The sequence below is a fragment of the Alosa pseudoharengus genome, unplaced genomic scaffold, assembly GCF_046254945.1.
Source record: "Alosa pseudoharengus isolate Yale_2024_CS ecotype anadromous, Long Island Sound unplaced genomic scaffold, YU_APseudo_1.1 YU_APseudo_1.1_scf_15, whole genome shotgun sequence".
NCBI lineage: Eukaryota > Metazoa > Chordata > Actinopteri > Clupeiformes > Clupeidae > Alosa > Alosa pseudoharengus.
Window position 1 is genome coordinate 8,979,034 of NW_027468620.1, and position 15,652 is coordinate 8,994,685.

Genomic DNA, 15,652 nt, shown 5'->3' on the forward strand with positions numbered 1-15,652 from the left:
GAATGTCATTCCCTTTCAGAGATCTCCACCATGGGCCTTCATTACCACACACACACACACACACACACACACACACACACACACACACACACACACACACACACACACACACACACACACACACACACACACACACACACACACACACACACACACACACACACACACACACACACACACACACACACACACACACACACACACACACACACACACACACACACACACAGCTCTGGGCAGCAGCAAGAGCACTACAACCTGACACCCTGAGGTGTAAAGCAGCTCTGAAGGACAGAAAAAAAGCTTTGTCATAATGGAGACAGAACAAGAGAAGTGTCATGGCAGCCCAAGACCATTAGAGGAAGGAGGAGGGGAGCTAACAGGTGATCATTACAAGGTGGGGGCAGTGAAAGTTGTAAGGTCAGTGGTCACACACCTGTTGTTGGTTTTCAAATAGATCATGGCCAAGGCCAGGGTAGCACCTGGACAGGTAACATCCACATTGATCGTGTCCCCTTCCTAGGGGAGAAGTAAGCAGTTCTTAAACGCTACCTCCTAATTGCATGTACAGTACAGCACATTTAGAAAGTAGTCATGCACTTTCAAGCTTCTCACATACTGTTGACTGTGTTTCAGACTCATCTTAAAATAAAAACGATAAGTGATTTCATTAAACAAGTTATGCATATGTTCACAAGCCCTAGGTAAAGATCTTTTTAAATATTGACGAAATAAAGTCAAAGCTGTTTTCCATTGAGCCCCTCACCATCACCATCTTCATCTCCAGTGACTAGGCCAAGCCACTGACAGGCTGGGAGTCCCTGTCTGACTGTGGTGGGAACCAGGGGCAAGTTCAATCTCAAAACATTTGCACCGTTTTGCAATGGTTTCCTTATTGAACGATATGTTTGTCACAGCGGTAATCTATGGTTTGGTGAGTGCGTCAGAGGTGGGATCCTATCAGCAACACTGCATATAGCGTGCATAGTGTATCCACCCTAAGTCATTTACAAATGAAAGATAAGAATGAAAGGTAGAAAAAAAATTTGCATCGATTTCATCAGGCTCGGAAAGAAAAAAAAAAATGGCTATTTTCAGCTGTACTTGCGCAAACAGTGTGTTCAACGCACCACTGTTTGTGTTGAATCAAACACTTTGTTTGGGAGCAATGTTTGGTCCCGGTTGGTTGAAGAGCGTTTGTGGATGCGTTACCTTGATCTGGTAGCTGGGGGACTTGTGCCTCTCCCTGTTGATGCCAGCATGGGTTCGTCGGTGCCCTCCCACCATGTACTGGTAGAGCTGCTCAGGCACATTCAGGTCAGTCATGCCGATCAGGTTACTGCCATGCTGGATAGAAACAGAGGGGGGTGAGGGGCGGTTAGAGACAGGTTTGTGGGTGAGGGTGGAATGTTGAACAGTGGCACCTACTTTTTAGCTTATTTGTGAAAAATATGGCCAGAAGATGTAGCTAGCCTAGCACTGGCCATTGAAATGAATGGGGGGGATGGGTACTTTCTCACTCTCTACAGGTCAGTACATTGTTGAAGGGCAAGTTGGCCATTATTCTGGGTGTGGGAGTCATCCCTGTTCCGCTCTCACCGACACAAAGTCTCCGTGCAGCTCAGAGAACGCACCCAAAGAACCTCTAGGTCAGTGAGAGGCTCAATAAGGCTTTGTGTCCACTTCCTGCTGCTACAACAGAATTATTGTCTCCGGTCGCTCTCAAGGTACTCCCTGACACACAAGTGCTAAAATTACTCCTGCAGTACTTCCTGGCAAGGCAGCTGATGCTGGAATTAAAGACTGAAGTCATCCCCTTATGACTGGACAAATCTAGGTCCTGTTGTTCCTATGGGGTAAAGAAGGATGGTGGTTTTTCGCTCGAATCGGTCTTCTCTGAGCGCTGTTGCTTATCTTCTGTCTATCTGGTTTCACCCTCAATCCCAACACCAAAGGCAAGGAAAATATGACTCAGAATGAAAAAGAAAGACAAAACACACTTCAAAAGACTTTAGTTTGGCTGAGAATGAAACGCGCAAACACACACAAAGAGACAAACACACACACACACGCACTTGTCCACTTTATGGGTCAGGCTACAGCAGCACACTCACCCCGAGACACACCATGCCCAGAGCCAGGCCTGCGGCAAGCGAGTAGGACTCCCGGTCAGTGCAGTACTCCATCTCAGGGCCTGGAGGTCGACCTGGCGGAGGAACATAGACAACAAGTTATCCAGCCTGCATCATTCCTTAACACTCCAATCTCACTCATCCTGTAAGGTACAAAACATGTCAATTGCAGTGTAAGGTTGAGAGTATCCTCCCCCCCAAGGAGGTTATGCTTTCTATCAAAACAGATTTGTCTGTTTGCTGCGATTTGTTTGTTTGTCTGTATGTATGTATGCAGGATTACGCAAAAAAAAAAAAAAAAAAAAAAAAAAAGAATTCAACAGCCCTCTTTTTATGAAACTTGGTGGCAAGGTGTAGCGTGGGATAAACCCATTAAATTCTGGGGCGGCTCTGACTCATGGGGCGTCTTGACTAATTTAGTTTCACTTTCAGTACCCTTGAAGCGCTTGAAGAACAAATGCACATTGTTGCTGATATGCACCATGCACTGAGAGAAACAACCCCTCTCTCTGTTTGAGGAGAACCCTGACTGTGACGCAGTCAGTGTGAGTGTGTGTGTGTGTGTTACTGACCTATCTCGGCGAGCAGCACCTCTGCGTTGTGGCGGTGCCCGGTGCCCTGGTAGACGAGGCCGATGCCAACCACGGCTGCCACCTGGACACTGTGCGGCACGTCCAACTCGGTGGAAGTGGGTGGCAGCAGTGCGGGGATGTGGATGCTGAGCAGCCGTGTGATGGACATGTCCATGGTGCCCAGCTTGGCAGCAGACACTCCCAGCAGCAGGCCGATGCTGGTCATCTCATGGCCCTGTCAAGCACAGGAGAGGACATGAATCATTAAGAAAGGTCACCAACACACACTTGAATAAACAGAATACAAATTGTATTTTTGTCTGTTGATGTGGTTACATGCAAACAACTAGACTTCAGTTTGATTATACTCTTTGCTACAATAAAATATACAATAAATAATGTAAATTGTGTTTGGATTGAAATCCAATTTTATAAAACACGAAAAAATAACCTGGTGCATTCAATTTCAATCTGATTAGATCCACCAATACTCCGATTTTAGTTGAAGTTTATTATGATCCCTCAGTGAAGATGTATCACCATGGAATCAGATTTTCCCAAGTTCGCTTAGCATGTAAACTGGAATATTCCATATTCTGATAATTGGTGCTTTAGTCAGATTATTCAGCACATGTAACCACACTATGTGCCATTTCTCAGCTCTACAACAACGAATAATACATAATTATGCCCATATATGGCATTAACTATATTTATCACCCGGAGAGAAGAAATACTCTTTTCTGATTGGCTGGTGGGGTGGCTATTAATTCTGAATAACGGGACACCTATGAAGTAGATCTTGTAAAAAAAAGTCAATGTCAATGCTTATCAATATCAATTCTTATGAATGGCAACTATAACAACCATAGGGCGATGGTTGAGCCTGGAAGCAGGCTTCGCAACAATGGAATCAACTGTAAACAAGCTACCTGCCCATGCTATCTCTGTTATAGGGCCAAAGAAAGTTGTACAACAAACTAAACAAGTAGGCTTATTTTTAAATGGAACCGCTTGTTTCCATTGTGTGCTATAAAGGCATGACTATTGCCTATAGTGGCAACCGGGTGATAAGCGGGATAACGGCCTTCGAGGTGTCCTATGGAATCAATGGGCTTGGGCGTAGGCTTCGAGGAGTTCTTTGCCTCTCGCCCTCGTCCATTAATTAACAGGACACGTCGGCGGCCGTTATCCCTTACATAAAATTGGACATTCAAACAACAACATTGTTATACTAAATTCCATTTAAACCACTGTATATGCACACGCATACATATGTGCAAATACATATATAAACATACACAGACATACATACAAGACCACAGACATCTGAAATGGTAAATCAGCAGCAGACAGAACTCTATAGTAAGCAGAGTAGAGAGTAGCGTTAAGTTTTTTTTATTGTAGTTGTCAGTTTGTGCAGCCCAAAAACACAGAAGCACCGCAATATATTTCGGTGTAGGACCTGCAGCATTAAAAAGCAGCTTCTGGAGAGAGAGAGAGAGAGAGAGAGAGAACTGATTTGCTGGTCTCCATGAAGCCCTATTAAAAAAAACAACTACCTCCTGTACTTATGACCAGCAAAAAATTAATTTCCCCTAAAGTATCTATCTATCTATCTATCTATCAAAAAACACATAATTCTTGGTCCTCTGTATATATAGAAGCTTGACAGTGCTGAGAAATGACGTCGGCTGTGCCATGCCATGCAGCACTCGAGGCCGTTTCGACCGGCTACCTCACATGCTCTCGGCCTGATGATCAGGAATAGAGAGAGAACCCAGGCATTTTCAGGTTTCACTGTGGAGGGGAACGAGAAAAAGGGCCAGAGCCTAAGGCCTGTGAACTAATTGGTGTGCGTGTGTGTGTGTGTGTGTGTGTGTGTGTGTGTGTGTTGAGGGGGGGTGTTGTGCAGGGTGGTGGTGGGTGAGATTAGAGAGAGATACAAGGGAGACCACAGAGGGCCGGGGCCCTGACTGGAAATGAGAGAAGTGGTGCACACGTCACGGCCCTGGAAAAGTCATAGTGAAACTCCACGCGCCGGTCTGGGCCCTTTCATGTGAGAAAAACAACAGGATGAGCGCAGCGAGATGGAGATGAACCCTGAACACCGGTTAACTGCACCCTGCTGCACACACACACACACACACACGATCCAACGCTGAGAGACGACAGAGACAGAGAGAGGAGCTGTACGAAGAAAGACTGAATGAGAGAAAACGAGAGGGAGGGAAGGCGTCTGAGAGAATGAGGAAAAGGCGTGGGAGGCTGAGGGTGGGGTGTGGGTTGGGCAAGATGCAGTTTATTTTCTGAATTACTTTTTACTGGTGCTACGGATTCGCTCTCAAAGACAAAAATGAATGACGAAAATAGCGCTGTGTCTATGTATGAGAGAACATGTCAGTGTGTGTGTGTGTGTATCTATGTGAGAGTGAGTGTGTGAGTGTGTGAATGTGTGTGTGTGTGTGTGAGTGAGTGAGTGAGTGAGTGAGTGAGTGAGTGAGTGAGTGAGTGAGTGAGTGAGTGAGTGAGTGAGTGAGTGAGTGAGTGAGTGAGTGAGTGAGTGAGTGAGTGAGTGAGTGAGTGAGTGAGTGAGTGAGTGAGTGAGTGAGTGAGTGAGTGAGTGAGTGAGTGAGTGAGTGAGTGAGTGAGTGAGTGAGTGAGTGAGTGAGTGAGTGAGTGAGTGAGTGAGTGAGTGAGTGAGTGAGTGAGTGAGTGAGTGAGTGAGTGAGTGAGTGAGTGAGTGAGTGAGGAAGTGTGTGTGTGTGTGAGGGTATGTGTGTGTGTGTGTGTGTGTGTGTGTGTGTGTGTCTGTAGATGTGTGTAAGAGAATGTGTGTGTCTGTGTACATGTGTGTGAGTGTGTGTGTGTGTGAGAGTGTGTGTGTGTGTACACATGTGTGTGAGAGAGTGTGTGTGTGTCTGTGTGTGTCATTGTGTGTGTCTGTAGATGTGTGTAAGAGAATGTGGTGTGTCTGTGTGTGTGTGTGTGTGTGTGTGTGTGTGTGTGTACACATGTGTGTGAGAGAGTGTGTGTGTGTCTGTGTGTGTTCATTGTGTGTGTCTGTAGATGTGTGTGTGTCTGTGTATGTGTATGTGTGTGTGTGTGTGTGTCATTGTGTGTGTCTGTAGATGTGTGTAAGAGAATGTGGTGTGTCTGTGTATGTGTGTGTGTGTGTGTGTGTGTGTGTCTGTAGATGTGTGTAAGAGAATGTGGTGTGTCTGTGTATGTGTATGTGTGTGTGTGTGTGTGTGTGTCTGTAGATGTGTGTAAGAGAATGTGGTGTGTCTGTGTATGTGTATGTGTGTGTGTGTGTGTGTGTGTGTGTGTGTGTGTGTGTGTGTGTGTGTGTGTCTGTCTGTCTGTCTGTCTGTCTGTCTGTCTGTCTGTCTGTCTGTACATGTGTGTAAGAGAATGTGTGTGTGTCTGTGTACATGTGTGTGAGTGTGTGGTTGTGTGTGTCTGTACATGTGTGTAAGGGAATGTGTGTTGTGACTGTGTATATGTATGTGTGTGTGTGCGTGTGTGTCTGTACATGTGTCTGTGTGCATGTGTATGAAAAAGTGTGAGTGAGTGTGTGTGTGTCTCTTTGTGTATGTATGTGTCTGTGTGTGCGCGTGTGTGAGTGTGTGTGTGTGTGTATGTCCTGTTGCAGAGACTGCGTAGATGTGAAACGCATGACAAACAGGTTTACTGAAAGGAGGGAAGCCTGGTGCATGGCTTCGCTTCTAGTGATTCACTCTGGTTGGAGTGTGTGGGTGAGCTTGGGTGAACTCACTAGCTGTACACGGTAAAGGTGCCTCTGAGCATCTTTTGTGACTCACACTGATAGGGCCTGTATGTGCGAGGACATGGCTGTTTATGGAAAGGCTCGTCTCAATCACAGACACACACACACACACACACACACACAGGGTGTGCAGGTGTGTTCTTCAGGTACTGCTCACTAACATCCGGCAGCATGTTCACTTGCGAGCCCAATCATCACGTTACAGCGGTAGCAGGATATGCGTGTGTGTGTGTGTGTGTGTGTGTGTCTGTGTGCGCGCGTGTGTGTGTGTGTGTGTGCGCGCACGTGTGTGTGTGTGTGTGCGTGTGTGTGTGTGTGTGCGCGCGTGTGTGTGTGCGCGTGTGCCTTTTGGTCACAAGGGTGATATGAGGTGATACCCGCTTGCCTTAGGGAACTGCTTCAATAAAGTTGAATATCACAGTGTTTATTCCTGCAGCAGGTTACAGTGGTGCAGAAGGCTACTGCAATTCAGTCCAGCAACTGAATACTAAAGTTCATGTCATGTAGGCTAAGGTGGTTTATATGTTTGTATTGGAGGTTAACCTTACTGAGGTGGTCATGACTGTTTACTGGTATGGACGTGTATTTGTGTTGCAAGGTCACCTTGGTGAGGTCATCATGTTTGATGAAAGTGGACAGGCGTGTGTGTGTGTGTGTGTGTGTGTGTGTGTATGTGTGTATGTGTGTGTGTTGAGCTCATCTTGGCGAGGGAGGTGCTGTGGATGCCAATGTTGGGCAGGGGAGTGTGTTTGTGTTGTGAGATAATCTTACTGAGGTAGTCATGGATGTTAAAAGATGGCAGGTTGACTGGCACAGGCTGACGCAGTGGCCATGGATGACAAGCATGGCAAGGTGTGTGTTTTGGAACATGAGCTCACTAGGCTGGAACAGAAGTTTGTGTAGGTGGTGTTTATTTCTGAGCTCACCTTTGTCAGTGGGACCAGGTCAGGTTTGCATTTGTGTTGTGAGCTCACCATGGTGAGGTAGCCGTGGATGTTGAGTGTGACTAGGTGTGTGTGTGTGTGTGTGTGTGTGTGTGTGTGTGTGTGTGTTTTTGCGCTCACCTTGGTGAGGTAATTGTAGAAGTTGAGTGTGACTAGGTGTGTGTGTGTTTTCGCACTCACCTTGATGAGGTAGTTGTGGATGTTGATTGTGACTAGGTGTGCATGTGTGTGTTTTTGCGCTCACCTTGGTGAGGTAGTCGTGGATGTTGAGTGTGGCCAGCTTGGTGAGGTGGCCGTTGAGGCCCAGGGCCATAAGAAAGCCGGCATACTCGTTGGCCAGCTCGGCGCTCTTGGGCTTGTTGTAGGCGATCCAGGCCGACTCCACCTGTGAGGCGGGCGCAATCTTCAGGCCCGCCGCCACGCCGTTGTGGAAGCTGGCCCAGCTGGTCATGTTGGCCGGCACGTCAATGTTTCCACTGCTCAGGTCCACCATGGTGTTACGAGGAGGGGCCCGGCCTGAGGAGGAGGAGGTGGATAAGTAGGTGGAGGAGGAGGAGGTGGATAAGTAGGTGGAGGAGGAGGAGGTAGAGGTGGATAAGTAGGTGGAGGAGGAGGAGGTGGATAAGTAGGTGGAGGAGGAGGAGGTAGAGGTGGATAAGTAGGTGGAGGAGGTGGAGGTGGATAAGTAGGTGGAGGAGGAGGTGGATAAGTAGGTGGAGGAGGTGAAGGTGGATAAGTAGGTGGAAGAGGAGGAGGTAGAGGTGGATAAGTGGGTGGAGGAGGAGGAGGTATAGGTGGATAAGTAGGTGGAGGAGGAGGAGGCGGAGGAGGAAGTGTAGGTGGATGAGGAGGAGGTGGATAAGTAGGTAGAGGAGGAGGAGGTGGATAAAGAGGAGGTGTAGGTGGATGAGGAGGATGTGGAGGAGGAAGAGATGGATAAGTAAGTGGAGGAGGAGGTAGAGGTGGATAAGTAGGTGGAGGAGGAGGAGGTGGATGTGGATAAGTAGGTGGAGGAGGAGGAGGTAGAGGTGGATAAGTAGTTTGAGGAGGAGGCGGAGGTGGATACGGAGGAGGAGTATGTGGATGAGGTGGAGGTGGATAAGTAGGTGGAGGAGGAGGAGAGCCACATAAGACACAAGTGAGACGCCAAACAAAAAGATGGAAATGGAAACTCAATAGCCACGTTTACATTCAGGTTTTTTTTAACAGTCAGACTGACATCATTCCAATTGAAGCCCAAGATCAGATCAACTATTTATATGTCAAAATAATCTAATCGAATTTTATCCATGTTACAAGATCAGTAATCCAACTCCAATGGCGAGTAATGAGCATGTGCAAAACTTGCTCATGAATCTGAGTGGAATCTGGAGTGTTTACATGGCTGTTCAATTGGATTCTATACGGAATAAACCACTTCCCTTTGATCCAACTGAAATTTCAATCCAAATTAAGCAGTTTTATTCCGAGGTGTTTGATTCATTTGTATTTCAATTGAATCAGATTCCAATCAGACTAAATGTGCCCATTCAAAGCTCTAAAGTAACCTAATGAAAGCTAATTAGACTAAACACAGACAAGAGTAGTCAGGCAACTTGCCTCTATATGGACACACACACACACACACACACACACACACACACACACACACACACACACACACACACACAGTCTGCCCCGTATTAACAACAGAAAAAGCCTGACAGTGAAGAATATATCACTAAATATTCAAGTATCATTAAATATTCAATATCCATCTCTGTAGATTACACAACAAAATTGTGCGACTGTCCTTGTTTTGAATGTTTCCTTGTTGTCTTGTCCTGCTTTCTATTAATGGTGGAGCCTCTCATCTCTCATGTGGTCCGGTCATGTGGTCATCAGAGAGAGGAGTATGGATGAGCCCATGAAAGCTGTGTTTTGTCTGTGCCGTAAACTGAAAACAGTCCACACGTTTGTCCTCTCTGGACAGAAACAAGGCTCCTGCCATAATTACAGGCTGGGCCTTCACACTTCACAGGAGGAACGGAGCGCAGACTTAAAGGTTCTTTTATGTGGCACATGTGAGACGGCCCCAGGGACACGTCACAAACATAAACAGCAACACAACCAGAGACTTACGCAAGGTTGGGCCAAGAGGGACTGATGTTCTTGTTTGTTGGGAAAAATGTTCCAAGCGTAAATGGATCAGGAACTGGAACAAAGAAACCCTATTCCTCACAACCACAAGTTTATCATAGCTCAGCAGCACCTTACCAAACACTGGTGTGAGTACTGTTTACCAGATATGTTCACAGGGAGAACAGCAACCCTGCATTTACAGCGCAAGAGAAGTGCTAGTGCATACATACCGTTTTCATCAGCCAGAAACAGTAAAGCATTATTCATAGTGTACGCAAGCTACACGAACACAAACAGAACCAGCTGGAGCAGGAGGGGCCTGGCGCCTAGTTCCGTAGTAAAATGTGCCGTCCAATTTTTTTTGTAACGCAACACAAGCGTGAGTGGCATGTCCGAGGGAGAACGGCAAACCTGCATTTACAGTGTAACAAAAGCACATGTGCACACATACTATTGGCATCAGCCAGAAACAGTAACATACCAGTGAGGTTGAGCTTTGGCACAGGTAGGGGTTCTGTAGGCACGGGCCGGTAGGAAAACAGGGTGAAGAGGCCTCTGCCAACGGGCAGTGCCATGGTGCGCTGGCACAGCAGCAGGAGCCTATTATGGACAGAGGAGGGAAGAACATATGGACTGAATTTATGTCCATTCCAGAACACTCAGTTGACCACTCGCTCACTGCAGTGCAATGTTTCGATAAGTTCAAATGCATTTATAAGGCTCAAATGAGAATATGGCAAAAGTAGTAATTCATATACACATTAACATAAGCAGTCATTAATCAGGCAGGTCTCCTCCATCATATATTTTATTATTATTTCACTGTATCCTAAAAATGTACAGTACAGCTTTACATTCATTCATTCATTCATTCCACCTTCACTTATTCTCATAGGTTCAGATTCAAAGATTCAGAGTTTAGGCTACAGGGTACTGAGTAAGTCGTGGGGTCAAGTGAAGACACATCCAGACCTGATTTGACTCACTACAGACGTGGAAGCTCAACGCTGCCGATGTGTCAACCATGTAAATCTGCATATGTGCAAGACTCCACCAGTAGATATGACATCTGACTGTACATGACATGGCTAACCCCAGCAGCACTTTTACTTTCTCCGCTTCAGCTCTGTCTGCCTGCACTACTGAAATCTGCGGTGAACACACCGTGCCGTTAATACGCCTGAGTGACTGTAGGAAAGTGCGTATGAGAGAGTAAATGCATGCATGCGTGGTTAACTGTGCATACACTTCTCTCTGTGTGTGTGTGTGTGTGTGTGTGTATGTGAATGTGCGTACTGCATACATGGGTAATTGTGTGTCTGCTTCTCTGTCTGTGTGTGTGTGTGCATGTGTGTGTGCATGTGTGTGTGTGTGAATGTGCATACTGCATACATAAGTAATTGTGTGTTTGCTTCTGTGCGTGTGCGTGTGTGCGTGTGTGTGTGTGTGTGTGTGTGTGTTCAAGAGCATTTGTCTTTGGACTTTGATGTGCGTACATGAGAGACAGTAGAAGTGCATGATTGTGTGTGTGTGTGTGTGTGTGTGTGTGTGTGTGTACACACTCACTTGTTCTCCTTCTCCTCGATGTACTCATGATCGCTGACCTCGGGCAGCTGGGCCACGTTGACGCGGACGGGCCGCGAGCTCTGCAGCAGCCGCCGCACCTCCTGCACGCGCAGGTCCTGACTCCAGATCAGCCCCGTCACCTCGGGGTCCAGGTCCGCCATGCCGTCCTCCTCCTCGTCAGCCTCACTGGGCACCGGCACATCCAGCATCTCGCCCCCAAGGCCTACCGACTGCTCTCACACACACACAGACAAACAGACAAACAAACAAACAAACAAACACGCACGCATACGTACACAGACACACAAATTCGCATTGCAATTTGCAATTTGCAAACACAAATTCGCATTCAAGATTGAAAAAATAAAAAACCTAGTATACCTATTTAAAAAAAACACACAAACAAATACACACACAAATACATACGTATTTAATATACGTACGAAATATTTAATACATACGTATTTAAGTACGTACATACAAAAACTATGTAAAAGTAGTAATTCATATACACATTAACATAAGCAGTCATTAATCAGGCAGGTCTCCTCCATCATATATTTTTATATTATTTCACTGTATCCTAAAAATGTACAGTACAGCTTTACATACATTCATTCATTCATTCATTCCACCTTCACTTATTGTCATAGGTTCAGATTCAAAGATTCAGAGTTTAGGCTACAGGGTACTGAGTAAGTCGTGGGGTCAAGTGAAGACACAGCCAGACCGGATTTGACTCACTACAGACGTGGAAGCTCAACGCTGCCGATGTGTCAACCATGTAAAATCTATGTAATTGTAATTACATAGATGCAATGTAATTACTACTGTACATACTTAAGTACATAAGTATTTAATATAGGTACGTAATATTTACATACGTATTTATATACAAGCATTAAAATATTTTTCTAATTTAACTCTTCGGTAGCAAACGGATATAGGCAAGTAGCGCTGAAAATTCATCTCAGACTTTCTAACATCATAAAATTTCAATCCTCTAATGCATGGTCAGTGCCCTCTCTCAAACACATTCCAGCTTATCACACTTACCGTTTTGGCCTTGGTAGGAGTGACTTTGTGTGCCTGTTTGGTGAGGTCCTGCCGTCCAATCAGTGCACAAACATCTTCGGACCAATCAGAGCACGGGTGCTCTCGGCACTGGTAGATTGCATCTCTGATTGGCAGGGCCGCCCCAAACGGTACCGACTCGAGGTCCTTCAGAGTGAACCCTTTAAAATGAACACCAAGCATTAACAAGCAATTAACTAAATTATGAATTAACTAAATGGACTTATTCAACTACTTGATATGACGCACAGTTAGGGACTTTAATACTGGTATGTTTTTCAAGCTGTGTGAAAAGGAATTACATTTTTACTAATTTATATAGTTATTAGCAAATATCTCCTCAAGGAACTTGACCGGTGTAAGGGACCCTGACATTAGAGAGGTATGAAGACAACAGGCTTCAAACTACGTAAATTAATCGGTTACACTTGAAAAGCACATTATTGTTCTAATTTAAAGTCATCGGTGGGGGGTGTGTTTGGATGCAACAGGTGTTTGCGTCCGACAGGCGGAAAGTCGGAGTGCCGCACCAGCAGAGGTCAGCCACTCCATCAGCCTCTCGGCCAGGTTCCCCTGCGGGGCCTCAAACTTCACGCTGCTCTCTCTGCAAACATTCACACACGCGCACACACACACACACACGCACACACAAAGATGATGAGTCACTTTTTTTTACTCAGAAGTTATTTGGGGGGAGGCAGGTGACAAATGCCATCTGATTCCAGCGTGTGGTTAAGACTAGTGTCACAAAAGGGCACCAGGGACTGATGAGTCTGATAACAGACTGCACTTCTGCCAAGTTTCAGGTCTCGGTGAGGAAATCAATTACTCTGCGATAAGATTATTTCCTCATTTATTTATTTATTTTCTCAACTACACAAATCCTCTGAATGCCATTAAGTGATAACAAGGGTGAGAGCACACTCCTGATCTCATTCAGAAAGATAATAATTACAATAACGATATTACAACCCAACAACAACAACTACAAACATCTTTCAAGCATTTGCACTAGATGCTTTCCAAAAAATGGATAAGACACCAGGCCTTCAATGACTAATTCTACTCAAAAAGTAGTCACCGTTAACATAGATCCCGATGCTGAAAAAAAAAACGTACCTCCTGATTTCAGGAATTTGATCACAGATGTTCTTCTTCTGCCCTGTGATGGAGAAGCACAGCATTAACAAAGATAGATAGATAGATAGATAGATAGATACTTTATTGATCCCCAAGGGAAATTCAAAGGACATGCATAAACAACTGTGTGCTTACAGGTCATGTGTGGCAAAATAAAACTTCTGCCAGTAATGCGTCATCTCTAAACCAACTCAATCATTAAGTGTTACATATTACATGTACAATAAATTCAATTCTGTTTCCTCCTCACCCTTGGAGACCATGGAAAGTCTTCATTTGTGCTATGCAAAATCACATTATATGCCTTTAGCACTGTTTATTCATCCAATTACTATTTCCATATTGCAATATGTTTATCATGCCCCCCCGCACCCTGCCCCCTCCATCCCCACTGCCCATGGGAGTGTCTTGTTGTCAGAGGGGCACAGCATGTCAATCTCAGACAGACACAGTGGCCCGGCCTGTGAAAACTCAGCTCAGCTCACCTGCAGAGATCTTGGCCAGGTATTTAGAGACGTTTTCCGACACCGCATTTTTGTCTCCAGCCACGTACAGCGCATAACTCTAGAGAGAGAGAGAGAGAGAGAGAGATAGAGAGAGAGATATATATATAGAGAGAGAGAGGGAGACAGATAGATAGATAGAGAGAGGGAGACAGAGATAGAGAGAGAGAGAGGGAGACAGAGATAGATAGATAGATAGATAGATAGAGAGAGAGAGAAAGAGAGAGAGAGACGGAGAGAGAGAAAGAGAGAGGGAGACAGAGATAGATAGATAGAGAGAAAGAGAGGGAGAGAGAGAGAGACGGAGAGAGAGAGATATATATATATAGAGAGAGAGGGAGACAGATAGATAGATAGAGAGAGGGAGACAGAGATAGAGAGAGAGAGAGGGAGACAGAGATAGATAGATAGATAGATAGATAGAGAGAGAGAGAAAGAGAGAGAGAGACGGAGAGAGAGAAAGAGAGAGGGAGACAGAGATAGATAGATAGAGAGAAAGAGAGGGAGAGAGAGAGAGACGGAGAGAGAGAGAGAGACAGAGATAGATAGAGAGAGAGAGAAAGAGGGAGATACAGATAGAGAGAGAGAGAGAGGATGAGGGGAGGGTTGGTAGAATGAATGGGTCAAATAACATAGTGGAAACGAGGGGTGGGAGAAAGAGAACGAGACAGAAAGAAATAACGAATAAACAACCGAATGAAAGAACAAAAGAAAGAAAGAGATATTGGGTGGGAACACGAGTAATGAAAGATAAAAAGAAGAGAGAGAACGAGAGAGAAAAAGTGAGTGGGGTGGAGGGGATGAGAGAAGCCGATTGAGTATCTGCAGTGGGACAGCACCGTTGTGGTTTTAGTGGCAATGACTAAACCAGTCTGCTTTAGAAAATAATAGCGCAAAGACATTCAGACTTCCAGGCTCGTCCTCATTCATTCATCACATTCCAGTGCGCGGCCGACCACGACCCAATTTTAGCGTGCTTAGAATGACGGACGAATGACATTGCCTGATATCAGGACTAAAGCAGGAATCTGAAGGAGAGAGAAACAATTCTGTTCCGGCTGACACAGGAAATTGCGTGTGAGAGAGGGGTTGATGGAGGTTTAAACAAGTTAAGCAATGCCAGTAATGTTCTGTCCGGTAATCAGGTGGATGGTAGGGAAGGGGATGTAGTGTGTGTGTGTGTGTGTGTGTGTGTGTGTGTGTGTGTGTGTGTGTGTGTGAGAGAGAGAGTGAGAGGAGGACTAGGGTAAATACAGGCTATAATTGCATGACATGTCGTTAGTGTCTCTCTGTCCATTGTGCGTCACTGTGCTTGGCACGATGGTGGGACACAGACAAACCATCCCCCTCCCCCTCTTCTGTCAAACACACACAAACCCTACTCAGCGTCACTCCTCCATCAACCTCCCACCATCACTCATGATTCAGACCTCCAATGCTTAATTAAGGTTAGGCAGCTCTTATCCCACACACACACACACACACACACACACACACACACACACACACACACACACACACACACACACACACACACACACACACACACACACACACACACACACACACACACACACACACACACACACACACACACACACACACACACACACACACACACACACACACGGGAGAAGAGGGACACAGATGCCATTGGAGGAACTCAGAACAGACCGAGTAAACAGATGGAAAAATGTCACTGTGATTAGCTAGGAGCAAAATGCCGACTAACTAGTTGACATTTCCATTGAGCATGCGAGAGCTACAGCACCATGTGACCCCACATTTGCACCTCTGTTATTAAAGGATT

The 15,652-nt window shown here is 45.6% G+C and overlaps 1 protein-coding gene across 4 annotated transcripts in view; it reads right to left on the reverse strand.

Annotated features, from left to right (window-relative positions):
• anapc1 (anaphase promoting complex subunit 1) overlaps nucleotides 1–15,652 on the reverse strand; it is a 57,193-nt gene that overhangs the window by 21,255 nt on the left and 20,286 nt on the right. For all 4 annotated transcript variants that reach the window (XM_076285449.1, XM_076285451.1, XM_076285448.1 and 1 more), the window contains exons 22-32: nucleotides 13,825–13,903; nucleotides 13,319–13,361; nucleotides 12,730–12,803; nucleotides 12,182–12,360; nucleotides 11,126–11,355; nucleotides 10,041–10,159; nucleotides 7,683–7,954; nucleotides 2,705–2,939; nucleotides 2,115–2,206; nucleotides 1,213–1,347; nucleotides 437–519 (exon numbers count right to left, since the gene is read on the reverse strand). In XM_076285449.1, the coding sequence (XP_076141564.1) occupies nucleotides 437–519; nucleotides 1,213–1,347; nucleotides 2,115–2,206; nucleotides 2,705–2,939; nucleotides 7,683–7,954; nucleotides 10,041–10,159; nucleotides 11,126–11,355; nucleotides 12,182–12,360; nucleotides 12,730–12,803; nucleotides 13,319–13,361; nucleotides 13,825–13,903 (1,541 nt within the window). The remainder of the gene's footprint in view (nucleotides 1–436; nucleotides 520–1,212; nucleotides 1,348–2,114; nucleotides 2,207–2,704; nucleotides 2,940–7,682; nucleotides 7,955–10,040; nucleotides 10,160–11,125; nucleotides 11,356–12,181; nucleotides 12,361–12,729; nucleotides 12,804–13,318; nucleotides 13,362–13,824; nucleotides 13,904–15,652) is intronic.